The following is a 17,667-nucleotide window of genomic DNA, read 5'->3' as shown; positions in this document are numbered from 1 at the left end:
TTGATCCACAACCTCTCGCATGGTAAGCACATGTCTTACCTGTTGAGTTAAGTTAAGCTGAATGACTCTGGAGGTGGCCACCCCTGAGGTATAGTAAGACTTTTTTTTCTTCAAAAAATGACCAGTTATAGTAAGGCTTTTCTTTTTTTAATTTGCAGGAAAGTGGACGTATCTGTTTCAGCCATCAAGTGACAAGTTGGATGATGTGGGATTCGATCCACAACCTCTCGCATGGCCACCCCTGATGTATAGTAAGACTTTTTCTGCTCTAAGCTTTTTTCTTTAAAAAAACGACATAGTATAGTAAGGCTTTTTTTCTTTAAAAAAAGACATAGTATAGTAAGGCTCTTTTCTTAAAAAATGACATAGTATAGTAAGGCTTTTTTCTTAGAAAACGACATAGTATAGTAAGGCTTTTTTTCCTTTCAAAAACGACATAGTATAGTAAGGCTTATTTCTTTAAAAAACAACCATGTATAGTAAAGCGTTTTTCTTAACAAAAATGACCATTATAGTAAGGCATAGTTTCTTAAAAAAATGACCATGTAGAGTAAGGCATATTTTCTTTAAAAATGACCATGTAGAGTAAGGCAGATTTTCTTAAAAAATTACCATGTATAGTAAGGCTTTTTTTCTTTAAAAATGACCATGTATAGTAAGGCTTTTATTTATTTAAAAAAAAAACATGTATATATATAGTAAGGCTATATTCTTTAAAAGTACAAAAAACCGCAATGTGTGGCAATAATAGTCATATTAAACTTTATTGTATACTTAATGAATGAATCTTGGCTTCTGGCTCATCCTCGCAAGGCTCATGTAAGTACAAGATATTTGTTGAATAAGTTACAGCATGGAGGAAATGTTCCCCACAAGTTTACACCTTGCCTTGTTTGTTGACAGACTTGTACCTGCGCACCCCGGATTGCGCCTTCATCCAGGAGTCTCCGGCGCCCCAGTGAGCGGAGGCTGACATGGTCATTGCTTTTGCAGATGCAGGCGGACGACTTTGCCGGATGGCAAATCCTCACTGATCTTTAAGTCCGATTGTCGTCGTCAACATCACAACTTTGGTCACGTGACCTTTATGTCATTCACAGCCTCCAGTCGGGAAGAGCTCGCTGACCGGCCGCAGAAGCAGTTGGGACAGATGCACGTCGCCACCGCCTTCGTCATGTCCAGGTTGAAAACCGTGTCGCCACTGTAAAGATATTAGTGTCGTAGGACAAAAAGGTTGTAATTTGAAATCCTAGCTAATAGCCAATGTCTTTTGATTTTTTAGGCCAATTATTTTAACAAAGTTTCATGTGATGATTAAATGTAAAATTTAATTTGTAAAGTTTTTTTTTTGTAAAAGGTAGTTATTCTTATGCCGCAGGTGCCTCTCCTAAGTGTACGTCTGCGGGACGCGAACCAGGCTCCACTCGGCGGTAGGTGCATACTCTACTGTGTGCGCCAAGGGAACCACCCACACACCCACTAAACTTCGGCTGGCCAGGTATTTTCTGTAAGTGGGCGCGTGACTCATTTGACTAAGTGTATAAGCGACCTCCCTAAAAAGTAAAGTCCTGCCGATTGCGTTTCGTTGCCAGTGCGATGCAAATGTATTTCAGACCAATAAAAATGTTTGGGTGGCAATTTGACATCCTAGCTAATAGCCAGTGTCTTTTGATTTTTTAGGCCAATTATTTTAACAAAGTTTGATGTGATGATTGAATGTAAAATTTAATTTTTAAAGTTTTTTTTAGTAAAAGGTAATTATTCTCATGTCGCAGGTGTCTCTCCCCGCCGAAGGCGGGGAGAGGCACCAAGAGTACGTCTGCGGGACGCGAACCAGCCTCCACTCGGCGGTAGGCGCATACTCCACTGTTGCGCCAAGGGGCCCACCCACACACCCACTAAACTTCGACCGGCTAAGTATTTTCGGTAAGAGGGCGCTCGAGTAATTTGGCTAAGTGTGCAAGCCGCCTCCCTAAAAAGTTAATAGCCAGTGTCTTTTGATTTTTTAGGCCAATTATTTTAACAAAGTTTGATGTGATGATTAAATGTAAAAAAAAAATTAATTTTTAAAGTTTTTTTTAGTAAAAGGTTATTATTCTCATGTCGCAGGTGCCTCTCCCCGCCGAAGGCGGGGAGAGGCACCAAGAGTACGTCTGCGGGACGCGAACCAGCATCCACTCGGCGGTAGGCGCATACTCCACTGTGTGCGCCAAGGGGCCCACCCACACACCCACTAAACTTGGACAGGCCAAGTATTGTCGGTAGGAGGGCGCACGACTCAATTGACTAAGTGTATAAGCCACCGCCCTAAAAAGTATGGTCCTGCCCACTCGGTTTTTATTTGACCTGAAAAGTGACAAGTTGGAGGAGGCGGGGAATCAACCGATTACCTTTTGTATGGTAAGTTTGTGCTCTCCTATTGAGGCCAAGTCAGCCACCTGGTGAAATCGACATCCTACGTCACCGCCATCCGCAGGTGAGTCTAAGAAAAACAAAAAAGAAATATTTTCTGCACAGCAACTTGAATGTCTTTTAAACTTACTTTTTTGTCTTCAAGTGTCCTCGCTCTCCACAGTTTGGGGAACCTTTTCGTGTGAAGACTGTCCATCCCACAAGTCATCCATTTTTGCCCTTGTCACTAATCTGAAAAAATAAAAATAAAAGTTGACAGCCAAGTATCTCTTGTTCTATTATGTGACCTTGACTTTGATTTATAAGAAATATTTTTTTATGCACATGCACTATGATCGCTGCAACAAGGCGAGACATCACATACCGAGCCAATACGAAGGCGACCGGTCGGGGCGGCGCTTCATCCGCAAGCTGGTCCCAAACCTACTCCAACCTGTCAGAGAAACCACAAGAAAAAAAGCCTTACTATACATGGTCATTTTTTAAAGAAAAAAGCCTTACTATACTATGTCATTTTTTTTTTAAGGAAAAAGCCTTACTATACTATGTCATTTTTTTAAAGAAAAAAGCCTTACTATACTATGTCATTTTCTTTTTAAAAAAAAACCTTACTATTGTATGTCGTTTTTTAAGAAATAAAGCCTTACTATACTATGTCGGTTTTTTTAAAGAAAAGCCTTACTATACTATGTCGTTTTTTTAAAGAAAAAAGCCGTACTATACTATATCGCTGTTTTAAGAAAAAAGCCTTACTATACTGTCATTTTTTAAGAAAAAAGCCTTACTATACTGTCATTTTTTAAGAAAAAAGCCTTACTATACTATGTCATTTTTAGGAAATAAAAGCCTTACTATACTATACTATGTCATTTTTAAGAAAAAAGCCTCACTATACTGTGTCGTTTTTTTTTTAAAGCCTTACTATACTATGTCATTTTTTACGACAAAAAAAGCCTTACTATATATACTATGTCGTTTTTGACGAAAAAAGCCTTACTATACATGGTCGTTTTTTATTTTAAAAAGGCCTTACTATACATGGTCGTTTTTATTCAAAAAAGCCTTACTACACTATGTGGGTTTTTTTTCAAGAAAAAAGCCTTACTATACTATGTCGTTTTTTTAAGAAAAAAAGCCGTACTATACTATATCGTTGTTTTAAGAAAAAAGCCTTACTATACTATGTCGTTTTTAAAGAAAAAAGCCATTACTATACTATGTTGTTTTTAAGAAATAAAAGCCTTACTATACTATGTCGTTTTTAAGAAAAAAAAGCATCACTATACTATGTCGTTTTTTAAGAAAAAAAAAGCATTACTATATATACTATGTCTTTTTTTTAAAGCCTTACTATACTATGTCGTTTTTTTAAGAAAAAAAGCTGTACTATACTATATCGTTGTTTTAAGAAAAAAGCCTTACTATACTATGTCGTTTTTAAAGAAAAAAGCCTTACTATACTATGTCGTTTTTAAGAAATAAAAGCCTTACTATATATACTATGTCATTTTTTACGACAAAAAAGCCTTACTATATATACTATGTCATTTTTTACGGAAAAAAACATTACTATATATACTATGTCGTTTTTGACTAAAAAAGCCTTACTATACATGGTCGTTTTTTCATTTTAAAAAGGCCTTTCTATACATGGTCGTTTTTTATTTTAAAAAGGCCTTTCCATACATGGTCGTTTTTATTCAAAAAAGACTTACTACACTATGTCGTTTTTTAAGAAAAAAAGCCTTACTATACTAGGTCGTTTTTAAAGGGAAAAAAAAGCCTTACCAAAAATAAATAAATAAATCAAGTCGTCAGATATCACCAATATTACTGGAGTCTTTCCACAATTAGGATTTTCGTTTTATGACAAATGGTCTATAAAGGAATTTCGAATTGAAAAAGTCATCATTGAGCCGTCTTCTTTTCTGCCCTTATGCGATCTTTGAAACGATTAAAAACACTAAAATCAATTCGATTGGGAGATATTATGACTGCAAGTGGAACTATATCTTTATAGAAGCGTGCAATGTAGAAAACGGGAGCATTTCTTACCTTTTCGCCATGCGTCGATTACACAAAAATCAGCCAACGTAAAAAACAACAACTTCTTGGTGGACTTCTGTTCATGTCCGTTAACAAACGTGTTTTGGTTGGAGCTGACCCAAATTAGGCCGTTTAGATCATGCGATTAAAAACCTGAAAAGACGTTTACAAACAAAACAAAGTGTACTGGTCAACGAAAACCCTTTTTTTCCATTGTCTTTTCCGGTCTGTTTCACTTCCGGCTCACCAATGTGACGTCAGTTCAGGGAACGCCCTCGACTTTTTTTCTTTCTTTTTTAAAATATAATAGTTTGAAATGAAAGCCTAGTCTTATGGGATGCTACGCCTTTATATCAAATCACAAGCCTTTATTGTCATCATACAGCTGTGTATAATGAACTGAGTCTTTATTTTAATGAAAAAATATACTGAACTACATAGTGATCAGTCAAACAACACCGGGATTTGAACCCCAGCTGCCCACATGGCAGTCAGATGAATGAACCTCTACGCCATGAAGTGACCACACTTTACCTTGTGATTATTGGCAGGTCTTGACTACACATGGTTGTTTCTATTTAAGGGGAAAAACATTCACAACTGGGATTTGAACCCCAACTGCCTACATGGCAGTCAGGTGAGTGAACCACCATGAAGTGGACACACTTTACTCTGTCATTATTGGAAACTCTTGACTACACATATATAGAAATATCAAGGGAAAATGTTTCCCAACTGGGATTCAAACCACACCTGCCCACACGGCAGTCAGGTGAACAAACCTCTACGCCATGAAGTGACCACACTTTATCTTGTGATTATTGGAAGGTCTTGACTACACATGGTTGTTTCTATTTAAGGGAAAAATGATTCCCAACTGGGATTTGAACCCCAACCGTCTACATGGTAGCCAGGTGAACAAACCTCTACACCATGAAGTGGCCACAGCTTACCTTGTCATTTTTGGGAACCCTTGACTACACACGGTCGTCTGTATTTAAGGGAAAATGACACCACATCAGGAATCGAACCACACTTGCTACTAAGTCACGGAACGACATAATATTTTTCTTTTTCAATCGTGAAGAGACAAGTTGGATGACAGTGGGATTTGATCCACAACCTCTCACATGGTAGGCGCATGTCTTACCTGTTGAGTTAAATCCCAACCACCTCTTTACCAAGTCAGGTAACGACATTCTATATTTCTTTTTCAGTCGTGAAGTGACAAGTTGGATGATGTGGGATTCAATCCACAACCTCTCGCATGGTGGGCGGATGTCTTACCTATTGAGGTAAGTGCCCACCCACCTCCTTACTAAGTGACAGACTGGCTCACTACATTTCCTTTTCAGCCGTCAAGTGACAAGTTGGACGACACGGTAGTGGAAGACTTACCTGTTGAGCTAAATTCTGCCCACCTACCTTACTGTATCATGGACTCAATGATGCTAGTTCAGTGCAGAGTCAATGAGCAAATACATTTTAGAATACTTTGTTTTTTTTTTTACTTAAAAAAACATCCCAAATGAAAAACGTACAATTGGAACCCAAAGTAGACGAAAACATCGTCCACTTTGAAGATAGACGCGAGGACAAAAAAGGCAATGAATATGGAAACGGGACACACTGCTGTTCCTTTTCCCCTTAAATGTGCCAATAAACACGTTGACAGAAATATTTCAAACCACATACGAGAGAACATGGCAATCTGTCAGCATTGTTGTTCGAACATGACTAAGAGATCTATGATTATTACTTGATGTTTTTTGGTAATTAAAATGACATCCCTCCCTCCTCTCAGATGAAAATGTTTCCCCTTTTTTGAGCTCATTACAGTGTGGGAAGGACATTCATCTTTAAAATGGCTCAATCGATGGCGGCCAATACATCAACGTGAGGCGGTTAGTTACCTTTCCGTCAGTTTTGTTATTGCCGTTAAAAACTGAACAAGTGGCCACGACACAATCTTTGTACACGGTTTAAAAAGCAAGCACGGGCGTCCTTATGTACATCTAGCCTAATATACATTTTTTGTTAAGTTCACAGTTTCCTCTATTATCAATAGATTTTTGTATTGGTAGTATGGATACAAACGTGAAATCAGGCGGCGTTGATATCGAGAGTCCTTTGAAACGCCTCCTGTGGGAAAAACAGTTTTTTCCTTCTAAATAATGATATCTTAGCATCCTCTCCCCACGGAGAACAAGACGGCCCAGCCTATAGAGTGTGAAGAGGTAACCTCAGACAGTGTTCCCGGCCGGTCGGGAGGTTTCTCCTCCGTCGCCCGTCGCCCGCCGCCCGCTCCAGGTCATTTTAAGGCACTTGAGAGGCTTTTGGCTTTCACGGGAGCTCCGAGGAGACCAGGGCCAAGCCCGAGCTCTGGCGGAGCGGCGGCCCGGCGTGGACGGCCTTGGGGCAGTCGGGCGTCAGCACGCGGCCGTTCTCGCCCACGCTTCCCGTGATGGACAGGCGGGCCTTGTTCCTCATGGCTTCGGTAAACGTGAGCTGCAAAAAAGGACAAGAAATGATGCTGTCATGTGTGTCCGAATACAAAGTGGGAAGATACTCGCTATTCTAGTTTTTTTTTTTATCTTAAGTCGCATTGTGATAGGCTATACTTTTGACAACTAGTTTCCTGTCGCCTGTCATTAAAAAATATGTACTACTAGGATCTGTGCAAATAATTTTTTGACTCCTGTTTGAGGTTTGTTTGCTAAATGTTCACCAAGTCCAGAAGCATCAGTGGGTTCTGAGTAAAGGGGAGGAGCAAAGAATGCTCAATGAGGTAGTAGACTATGCAATTAAATAAAAAAATATCAAAAATAACCTCTCTAGACATGTTTTTTTTCCCCTACCAAAAATAGCCTTACTATATACATCAACTTTTTTTTCACGAAAAAAAAGCCTTACCATACTATGTCATTTTTACGAGAAAAAAGCCTTACTATACTATGTCGTTTTTTTAAGAAAAAAGCCTTACTATACTATGTCGTTTTTTTTAAGAAAAAAAGCCTTACTATACTATGTCATTTTTAAAGAAAAAAAGCCTTACTATACTATGTCATTTTTTAAGAAAAAAAGCCATACTACACTATGTCGTTTTTTATGGAAAAAAAAGCCTTACTATACTATGTCATTTTTTAAGAAAAAAAGCCATACTACACTATGTCGTTTTTTATGGGCAAAAAAGCCTTACTATACTATGTCGTTTTTTATGGAAAAAAAGCCTTACTATACTATGTCGTTTTTAAGAAAAAAAGCCTTACTATACTAGGTCGTTTTTTAAAGAAAAAAAGTCTTACTATACTATGTCATTTTTTAAGAAATAAAGCCTTACTACACTATGTAGTTTTTAAGAAAAAAGCCTTACTATACTATGTCGTTTTTTAAGAAAAAAAGTCTTACTATACTACGTCGTTTTTTTAAAGAAAAAAAGCTACTATCCTATGTCGGTTTTTTTAAAGAAAAAAAGTCTTACTATACTATGTCGTTTTTTATGGAAAAAAAGCCTTACTATACTATGTAGTTTTTAAAGAAAAAAAGCCTTACTATACTATGTTGTTTTTTAAGAAAAAAAGCCTTACTACACTATGTCGTTTTTAAGAAAAAAAGCCTTACTATACTATGTCGTTTTTTAAAGAAAAAAAGCCTTACTATACTATGTCGTTTTTTAAGAAAAAAGCCTTACTATACATGGTCTTCTTTTTACTTTTTTTTTTTAAATAAAGCCTTACTATACATGGTCTTCTCTTTAGTTTTTTTTTTTTAATAAAGCCTTGCTATACATAGTCTTCTTTTTACTTTTTTTTTACATGAAAATAAAGCCTTACTATATATACATGGTCTTCTTTTTAGTTTTTTGTTGTTGCATGAAGCCTTACTATACATGGTCTTTTTACTTCTTTTTTTTTTAAATAAAGCCTTAATATACATGGTCTTCTTTTTACTTCTTTTTTTTAAATAAAGCCTTATTGTCTTTTTACTTCTTTTTTATTTATTCAAATAAAGCCTTACTATACATGGTATTCTTTTTACTTTTTTTGCATGAAAATTGGCTTTTGTATTCATGGTTTTTTTTCACACCAAAAAGTATTTTATATGGTCATTTAAAAAAAATAATAGCCTCACTATCCTCAATGTTTTTGTTTGTTCGTTTTTTACAAGAAAGAACTAAATAAATAAATCAACATTATTTGGAGGGGCTGAAGACCCCCCAAAAAATAGGCCTAGTGATACCACCGAAGTGGTGATTTTGGACCACATGCTGTCAATCAGTTTCCTCCTAGCCGCCAAACAGCGGGTGAAATTCCCATAACGGGTCCCCTACCTTCATTCTCTTGGCCTCGTTGCGGGACTTGTAGCAGAACTCGATGAGGGCCACCAGCATTGCCAGTCCCAGGCCGCCCACCAGGATGTAGAAGACCCCCGCCACATTGCTCAGGCTGAGGGCCTGCGACGACTTGTCCTTGTGGAGGAACAAGAAGCACGTGTGTTAGCGTGACCAGCCGTGACGGACAAAAAAAATGACACAAAAAACAAACTTGAACGCGCACAAACCGAATAAAAAAAAAATGGAATTACATCGCATATCGATAACTTCATACTGCAATATTTTTTTTGTTTAGCTTTACAAGTAAGCATTTTGCACAGAAATCACCACCAAACCTTAACAAACAAAAGTGGCCGGCGTGAAAATCAGCGGAGCAACCCATACTTTACTTCATATTGTTTAAATAGTTACAGTTAAGGTAACCAATAAAATGCCAACAACCGATAAAATTGTGCTAAAGCTATTATCATCTCACTAAATTCGCATGTTTTACTCCTTTATGGGGCAGGGGACTATGTCTACATCGTTTAAAAGAACTTATAAGGGTACTAGGACGATTCGCCGAAAGACGTTTCGCCGACAGACGTTTGGCCGACAGACAATTCGCCGAACGGACGTTTCGCCGAAACGCTCGCCCCGCCCCCGGATCGTGTGTACATGTTTTTCAACCTCGGCCCGCGGACCATATACGGCCCGTTACAGATAACATTCATTTAGGAATAACAGGGGCATATACTGCCCCCCGCTGGACATATTTCTAAATACAAGTACGTACTACTCTACAATGTGCTGCCAATGTTTTATATTTTATCCTTGCGTTTAAAGTAGTAGCCATTTGGACACGCAATGTAATTTATCAAAGCTGGGGATTGATGTCTGACACTGAGAAAAAAAACAACACTAGAAGACTTATGTGAAATTCTAAGTGCCTTGGACAGACTAGAGGGCTTAGAGAACAATACCTGAAAATGCCATGGAACACACTTTTACTTCTAGTTTAATTTTAAATCATTTCCCATTATTTTAGGAAACATATATTCAAAATGATTCGCTGAGAACCTTAATTCAAAGATTGATCTCAATGTTTTCTATGCTGGTGTAAATTTTCTGGGGTAGGATTTCTGGATTTACAATGTCATTACAGTAGTACTTACTGTTACTACTACTTTATTTTCTCTATTTCTTCTGTCACGTACTGTTCTGCGTGATCTCCAAAATGGCTACTACTTTAAACGCAAGGATAAAATAAAAAATATAAAAAATTGGCAGCACATTGTAGGACATACTTGTATATAGAAATATGTCCAGCGGGGGGCAGTACACGCCCTTGTTATTCCTAAATGAATGTTGTCTGTAACGGGCCGTATATGGCCCGCGGACCGAAGTTGAAAAACATTTACACGCACGATCCGGGGGCGGGGCGAGCGTTTCGGCGAAACGTCCGTTCCGTGAACTGTCCGTCGGCGAAACGTCTTTCGGCGAATCGTCCGGTCACGACTTACAAGACAGAATTTAATTCTAATCCTTTTGAAAAATGGCTTCTAGTAACCCCTTAATTCTTTCTTGAGTTATCGTGAACGCACAAAAAATACCAATCCAAATATACATAAGCTAACCCTTCCAAAAAGTGCACCTACCTTAAAGTACTGCAATTAACAATGAACAAAACAATTACAAATTCTTAAGTTGCCCTCCCCCATTTAACCCATTCGACCCTTTCTTCGGAAGGACTGCTCGCTAACGCTCCTATTTCAGGGCCCCGGGCGTCCAATCCTTTTGGACCGGGCAAAAAAAGGGATTGGACGTCCACGGCCCGGACGAGCACCCTTACGGAGCGGTGGGTCGGCCCCCGTTTAAAAAAGGCGTACACAAAGACAGACAATTCCTGATAGACTGACCTTACTTCCCGAGTCCTTGGGTCCGCACTCCCCTTTATCGTACCACCATTTGTTTTTCAGTTTGTCTAAGACGCCCGCTTCGCTCAGTTTCAAAACGGCAAGGTTTACCGGCGTTCTTCACACCAAAAGGGGCGGGGGGAGGAGGAAGGGGAAATAACATAAATAACATCACGCAACATGTTATCTTATGTTATTCAAATCCAAACGTCGGCCCCTTTAGACGAGGGGGCACCTGACGGCGCTGCCGGGAAGGGGGCCCCCCGCACTCGAGGCCCCGACCGCATCGCATATCTGGAACGAGCGTATACTGCTGGGAACTTTGAGGAAAATGACCATCGCTTCATTCATTTGTTTAGGGTTTTCAATTCATTCATTCAATGACGATTGGTTAGTAGTGATCAGGTTTTGCTATCGTTTGGGACTATAAACTGCTCCGCCCATCAAATGCGTCAAGAAAAGTTAAATCATATACTATATACACTAATCCGCAGCGATATTCAAACTAGAATTTTCATATCGATATTTAATTTTTAAAAAAGCCTAGTAGTCGATACGCCACGCCATAACCACAAATTCAATCAAATCACGTGTCTCTGAAAATCTGAGTTTAAACTCTACAAATGACTTTGTCACTAGAGATGTCCAATCAGGGAATGACGCCAGCCCTCCCCAATTTGTCCAATTTGTTTATCCCAAGTAGAAGTCCAAACCGTTCAAGTTTGCTCGCTGTCACTCCGCCCACTTCAAATGGATTGGTCGCCTACGAGTGCTAACCTAACCATGGCCACATTTTAGTTTGGAACTTATTGGGCGCCGGACGTCCGATCCACTTGAAGCGGGATGCGTGGCGTCGAATGAACGAAGCTTTCCGTCGGCGCCACCCCTCCCTTTTCCATTGGATCGGACGTCTACTTGCGCCAAATCGGGCGACGGGCAATTTCAGGTGGCCCAAAAAACCAAATGAGCGGTTACCGCTTATCGGGACGCCACGTCGGAGTAGCGTCTTCTAGTCCCAAAGTGACGGCGACCTGGCGAAAAATGAGTCAACGAGGGAAAGGGGCGGGGCCAATTTGGATCCCGGCAGATGCGCTCGTTGTCCAGCCGGCCGGACGGACGGCACGAGAGAAAAGACATGAGAAAGAAAGGCTTGGGCGCCAAAGCCCACGCCAGCGGCTAACCTTCTCGCCACCGCCGCCGCTGCCACACTCTCCTTTGTCGTACCACCACTTGTTTTTCAATTTGTCCAAGAGGCCCTGCTCATTGAGCTTTAACACGGCCAGGTTAACGGCGCTTCTTCACCACCGTCGAGAGAAATTGGGTGAAAAGGGTGAGTGTGTGGGTTACAATTGGGCGGGAGAGAAAGAAAAAGAGAAAGAAAGAGAGAGAGAAAGAGAGAGAGAGAGAAGCAGACAATGCTGGACAGTGCAACAATCCCAATCCAAGAGCACACTTGAAGCCAAATCGCATATTTTCTAGTGATTAAAACGTTTCCGAATGAATATTTGTTTCGAATTTGACATGGCTAGATGTTCAGTGAGTTTTTAAAAAAAAATGCATTTGTTCCTTCTCTAGTCATCAGAAGTGGACGCCAAAGAGAGTAGGAGTAAACTCCCGTATGTAGATGCAGACTTTTGTTACTTTTAGGGCATTTCTGGCTCTTTATGTTGATATGTAGCACTTTCTGTTGATCTTAGGATGTTTCTGGGTCACTTCCTGAGGGTTTGAGAGCATTTTTTGCTCGTTTAGGGGGCATATCAAGTCAATTTCTGTTAATATTGTGTTACATCTTTTGGCTTTTGGGGCATTTTCAAATCACTTACGCACTTACTTATTTCAAAGAGTGCCCCAAATAGATATATAATTATTTTTGGGGCGGGGCTTTGACATTAGAGGGTTTTGGGCGTAGATTGCGTCACAATTTTTCCTTAACGATTCCAATTCAGACGCCAGGTGAGATAGTAATCCGCCAAACAGGTGAGATTTTTTGCCCCATGGTACGTAGATTTGGCTTCGAGTGCATTTTGCTCGACCGACGGCGCCGTCTCCTCGCAAACTTGCCGTTTTGTGTCATCGGCAGAAGGCGGTAACCCCCCCCCGAAATAATGGGACGGAAGTGGGGGGGAGAGGCTACCGCCATCTGTCGGGTACGTTTTTTTCCCCGGCAAAAAAACTGGGAGGAATTTCCAGGATTTTTTGTTGTTTTGACTCCAAATTCTTTTCGGCCTTTGCGAGGAAACGCCAGCCAGCTTGTCGGTGGTGCGAAACCCCAGAAAAGCTGGACAAATCCATTTGGTTGTACACATTGAAGAAAAGCTCAAATGCAGATGTGAAGATTGAAATGGTTTTCTGACGAGTGAGGCATGCCACGCCAGCGAGCGAGCGAGCGAGCGCCAACTTTACCTGAGCTGGAGCACCTGTGGAGAAAATAAGCTACTTCCTCAATTATTGGTCAGCGCTACAGAAGACTCGCCCATTGACGGCGATAGACGTCCAATCGTGTGCATCTTTTTTATCGTTGTGAAGTTCATTTTGTATTTTACGTCCTATCCGTTTGAACTCGGAGGGTTGGCGGCGAATGAACGCCGCCGACCCTCCGAGCTCAAATGGTTTGGACATCTATCCCGTCAACGGACTCCGACGAGTTCATTAAACGGACGCCACAGTATAATAAGCCATTACTGAATATTATTTTGACATCTTTTTGGCGTACGTCATAAAGGCAGTTAGCCGACAATCGAAAAACTGGAGGAATCTTAAAAGATGGATTGGTAACCAATTTTTGTTGTTTTCTCATTTTTAATACGTTTTTTCGTTAGTTTTTGTTTTGTTTACCAAAACCAAATTGAATAAAATTAAATATTTAGGATTAAAAAGGTGAAAAACAGTCAACATTCTCTATATGTTGATTATCTTCACCCGAATGTTATGATAAAACAACAATTTAGTGTAATATTACAAAAGTGCTTTGGGCAATATTTCTCATGTGTAAAAAGCGCTCCGGGTATGCTAATCTGACAAAACACCTGGTTTGATCTCCTGATGGCCTGCGGCTATTATTTTGGTTGCTAGCGTGCCAAAAAAACCTCTTCCCGTCCGCCTCGCTTAATCTTCCTCCAAACGTAGACGACTGAACCGCGCGTAAAATACTAGTTTAGTCACCACGTGCTACCAAAAAAGACCCTCCTGTTTGCCATGGGGACCAATATTTGAGGAAGTATGCTCAATTAGACGACACTAAAAAGAGGCATGCGGGAAACACAGATGTGAAAAGCGTGAAAAGAGAGAGAGAAAAGCAAAAAAAAGGCGGCACGCCAAGGAAGGTGGAATACCATAACAACACGTCAGCCATATTGTTACACTATTCCACCTACCTTAACTGTGAACCCTTGGGGGTGGCGACACCGTAGCCTTTGGAGTCCAGGTTCCCGCCCACTTTCATGGTGTCGCAGGGCTTGCGCTGCTCCGTGTACTCGTTCATGGTGGACTCCAGCAGGAAGGCGTACTTGCCCTTGGACTTGCGCACGCGGGCCACGCCCTCCGCCGTTGTCTTGGTGAAGACGGTGGGCTCGGCCGACTTCATGTAGCCCCACATTTTCTCGTAGACGGCGATTTTGGAGCGCTGGACGAGAGAGAGAAAAAATGTCAAAGACGTGGCGTGAGACTCCGGTTGTTCTTCCCGACCCCGACGGAGCAAGTCACCCTGAAGAACTCCTTGGTGGAACCCGAGTCCAAAGTGCCGTAGGCGATGTCCGTCTGCTTGGCCAGGTCCTCGGCGCTCTCGATGGGGGAAACCATACGTTCTACCGTGAGGAAGGCGGCCAGGTTGGCCGTGTAGGACGAGATGATGATGAGCGTGAAGAACCACCACACCCCGCCCACGATGCGACCGGACAACGACCTTGGGAGGGAGAACGGGAGAAGTCAAGAGGGTCAATATTTCTTACGGTCTGTCTGGACCATTTGAAGAGGGAGTAGATTAAGTTAAAGTGGGCAGAGAGATCTTTGCGCTTGCCAGATTAAGCGCCTGTAATCCAAGCGCGGCTCGACGGAAGGATAGATGGAGTGTCGAGATTTGTAAAGTGCAAGTACTTTAGCCGTTGGGCCATTTTCATCCTTTGTTGGACGGCACAAACAAATGGGCTTCATCGGATAGCAACAACAACAAAAAAGAGCCGCGAGAGCCCCGTGGCGGCGGTGGCAGCGCTACCCCGCTTTGCACGCTCGGGGGAGACAGATAGCAAGCTGCAGAGGAGCGGCGGCGGCAGCGCGTGAGTGGAATCTTAAAGCAGAAATGCTGCATTGAGGAGAACAAACAAGAGCTCCCCTTGGTGCAATTCAAACAGCGGCAGATCCAAAAGGCCTCCGGGCCCCCGCGTGTCACGTGGAATGAGAGAGCGGAGACGTCCGAGAGAGAAAGAGGGAGGCAAAGGGAGAGAGAGAGGGGAGGTGGAAGACATCCACGCTAGTCGCTGCTTTCGCTCGGACCGCAATGTGACTTGTTGCCATCTGTTGCCCCCAAACTACGATTCAAAGTACAGTCATCCCTCGAATATCGCGGTTAACGTAGACCAGACAGTAATCCGCGATAATCGAAAAATCGGGAAGTATGGTTACCCTTATAATTTTTTTTTTCTTCAGTCTTAGTTTCAGCAAGGATGTTCACATTTTTATGAACTTAAAAAATATATATGTATATATATACACATACATATACATACATAAACGTACATACATACACGTACATACATGCACGTACATACATACACGTACATACATGCACGTACATACATGCACGTACATACATGCACGTACATACATGCACGTACATACATGCACGTACATACATGCACGTACATACATGCACGTACATACATGCACGTACATACATGCACGTACATACATATACGTACATACACACACACATACATACATATACATATACATATACATACATATACATACATACATATACATACATATACATACATATACATACATACATATACATACATTCATATACATACATATACATACATACATATACATACATACATATACATACATACATATACATACATACATATACATACATACATATACATACATACATATACATTCATACATATACATACATACATATACATACACACATATATACACATTTTCTTTGTAATAATAATTACCGTAAAAAAATTCACGAAGCAGCGAATTCGCAATAAGTGAAGACACTATAATCGAGGGATTACTGTAGTAGCTAATGTCTTGCGATCTGTATGCATTTCTCCAACTTTTACTGGCTTTAGCCCTAAACGCTTCCTTAGAGTTGTGGAAAAGTTGGATTTTCCAGTGTTCAATGCCATTTTCTGGTTTTGTAGCGGCTAAAGATACATACATAATGTATACATACAGCCGCCACTGTAAGCCTCGCACTGCTTACTTAGCGCATTAATTTGGATTTGAATACAAATGACTTCTTCTTTGTTTCCTTACGTGCCGATTTCCACTTTTCTATCGAGAAATACCAAATATTGAGAGGTAGTCGCAATGGGGGGGGGGATGGGCATGTAGCACATGTAGGCCTAAAATTAGGAATATTAAAGACTATGTTATGGTACTCAATTTAATTTGTTTTAGCTGGCGGGCTTGGACGGATCGTCCACGGATTTTAGCCCCGGCCAGATTTGACTTAATGGCATCGGGGCTTCGTCGCTACGCCTCCATGAGCATTAAAGCGCCGTGTTTCCGGCGGTTGACGTCGATTGGCGGTGACGGGAGTGCGGTAAATACAGGGCGGGGAGGTTCAGTGGCACTTCGAGGCATCGCTACGTTTCTCCCCAGCCGGAAATGCGACATTAGAATACACAAACCGCCGCTTGTAAGTGGCATCCGTTCATTAAATGTTCTTAGTGTGGTTTTTGTGGCATCTGCCAATCGCGGAGTTAATCAGATTACCAGAAAGTCATTCCGGCGCAATGAGGCCAGATGAGAACATCGGCGAGTGTGCGCACGTGTGGTTCGACGTTGCTAAACTGGCAGAGCGAAAATAACGGGGGGGAAAAACAAGCTGTAAAACAAGAGTGTACTCATGAACCAATTTGGCTCTCCAACTAGAGGAGAAAGTGATACAAGCTCTTAATAACTCAATTCAATTAATTATGAGTAATGTAATATATTCAAAATATATATTTCGTTTGTGATTTATTCAAAATATACATTCCCGTCAGAATGTAGGCATATATGGCTTCATGCTTGCTATTCAAAGTGCCTGCCTTTATCTGATCATTGGCATCCTGACAACATATCAGTGTAGTCTAGTCACAGTAATGTGTGAACACAGCATGTGGCTCTAGTGTTTGTATTATAAACAATTGCTCCTGTGTTCTGGCAGTTGTAAAAGCCATTCAAAGAGAAACAAACATTGTCAAACTTTTCCTGACCCGTGTCCAAATAGGTACACGGTCGATTGGTCGCTGGTCTTTTGGTCGCTGGTCTTTTGGTCGCCCGGAAGGTTATTGATAATTACCATTTAAATCGTTGCTCAAATTCCCTAAATACAAACTGTGAATGACTATTTAGTCATAATTAATGCCCTAGTAATTATTAGGCTAAAGAAAAGCTCCAAAATTCCCGGACTTTTATTGTTTTTTGTTGGAGAACTTGTTAAGACCCTGACTGACGTAGCTTCTTAAAGGGACAACGCATGTACATACAAACTCTTATACACTCAGACGTCGGCTCAGTGAAACTGCTCATGGCCATTGTTGGCTTTTATTGATGCGTAGACTGTTGTTTTACCTTGTTTTGTCGCCGGTCTTTTGGTCGTCTGTCTTTTGGTCGCCCGTTGTCGCGGTCCGGGCAACCAATCGACCACACGGTCCAAATAGGAGTCAGATCAAGAGAAAGTTGTCTTGTCTATATTTTGTCGCTTATCTCACTTAATCCTTCAGAACAAAATTAAGAACACTATCAGTAGACGTC

The 17,667-nt window shown here is 41.0% G+C and overlaps 1 protein-coding gene across 1 annotated transcript in view; it reads right to left on the bottom strand.

Annotated features, from left to right (window-relative positions):
* Positions 1–739: 739 nt before the first annotated feature.
* Positions 740–17,667, bottom strand: part of gria4b (glutamate receptor, ionotropic, AMPA 4b) — a 60,948-nt gene continuing 44,020 nt past the window's right edge. The window contains exons 12-20 of the mRNA XM_077592481.1: positions 14,389–14,587; positions 14,061–14,308; positions 11,868–11,982; positions 8,789–8,926; positions 4,468–6,966; positions 2,777–2,845; positions 2,543–2,643; positions 2,391–2,482; positions 740–1,201 (exon numbers count right to left, since the gene is read on the bottom strand). Of these exons, the coding sequence (XP_077448607.1) occupies positions 6,802–6,966; positions 8,789–8,926; positions 11,868–11,982; positions 14,061–14,308; positions 14,389–14,587 (865 nt within the window). The 3' untranslated portion in view covers positions 740–1,201; positions 2,391–2,482; positions 2,543–2,643; positions 2,777–2,845; positions 4,468–6,801. The remainder of the gene's footprint in view (positions 1,202–2,390; positions 2,483–2,542; positions 2,644–2,776; positions 2,846–4,467; positions 6,967–8,788; positions 8,927–11,867; positions 11,983–14,060; positions 14,309–14,388; positions 14,588–17,667) is intronic.

This window comes from Stigmatopora argus, chromosome 22 (genome assembly GCF_051989625.1).
Source record: "Stigmatopora argus isolate UIUO_Sarg chromosome 22, RoL_Sarg_1.0, whole genome shotgun sequence".
NCBI classification, from domain to species: Eukaryota; Metazoa; Chordata; class Actinopteri; order Syngnathiformes; family Syngnathidae; genus Stigmatopora; species Stigmatopora argus.
Note: the sequence above shows the minus strand (reverse complement) of the source record. Positions and strands in the feature narration are given on the sequence as shown.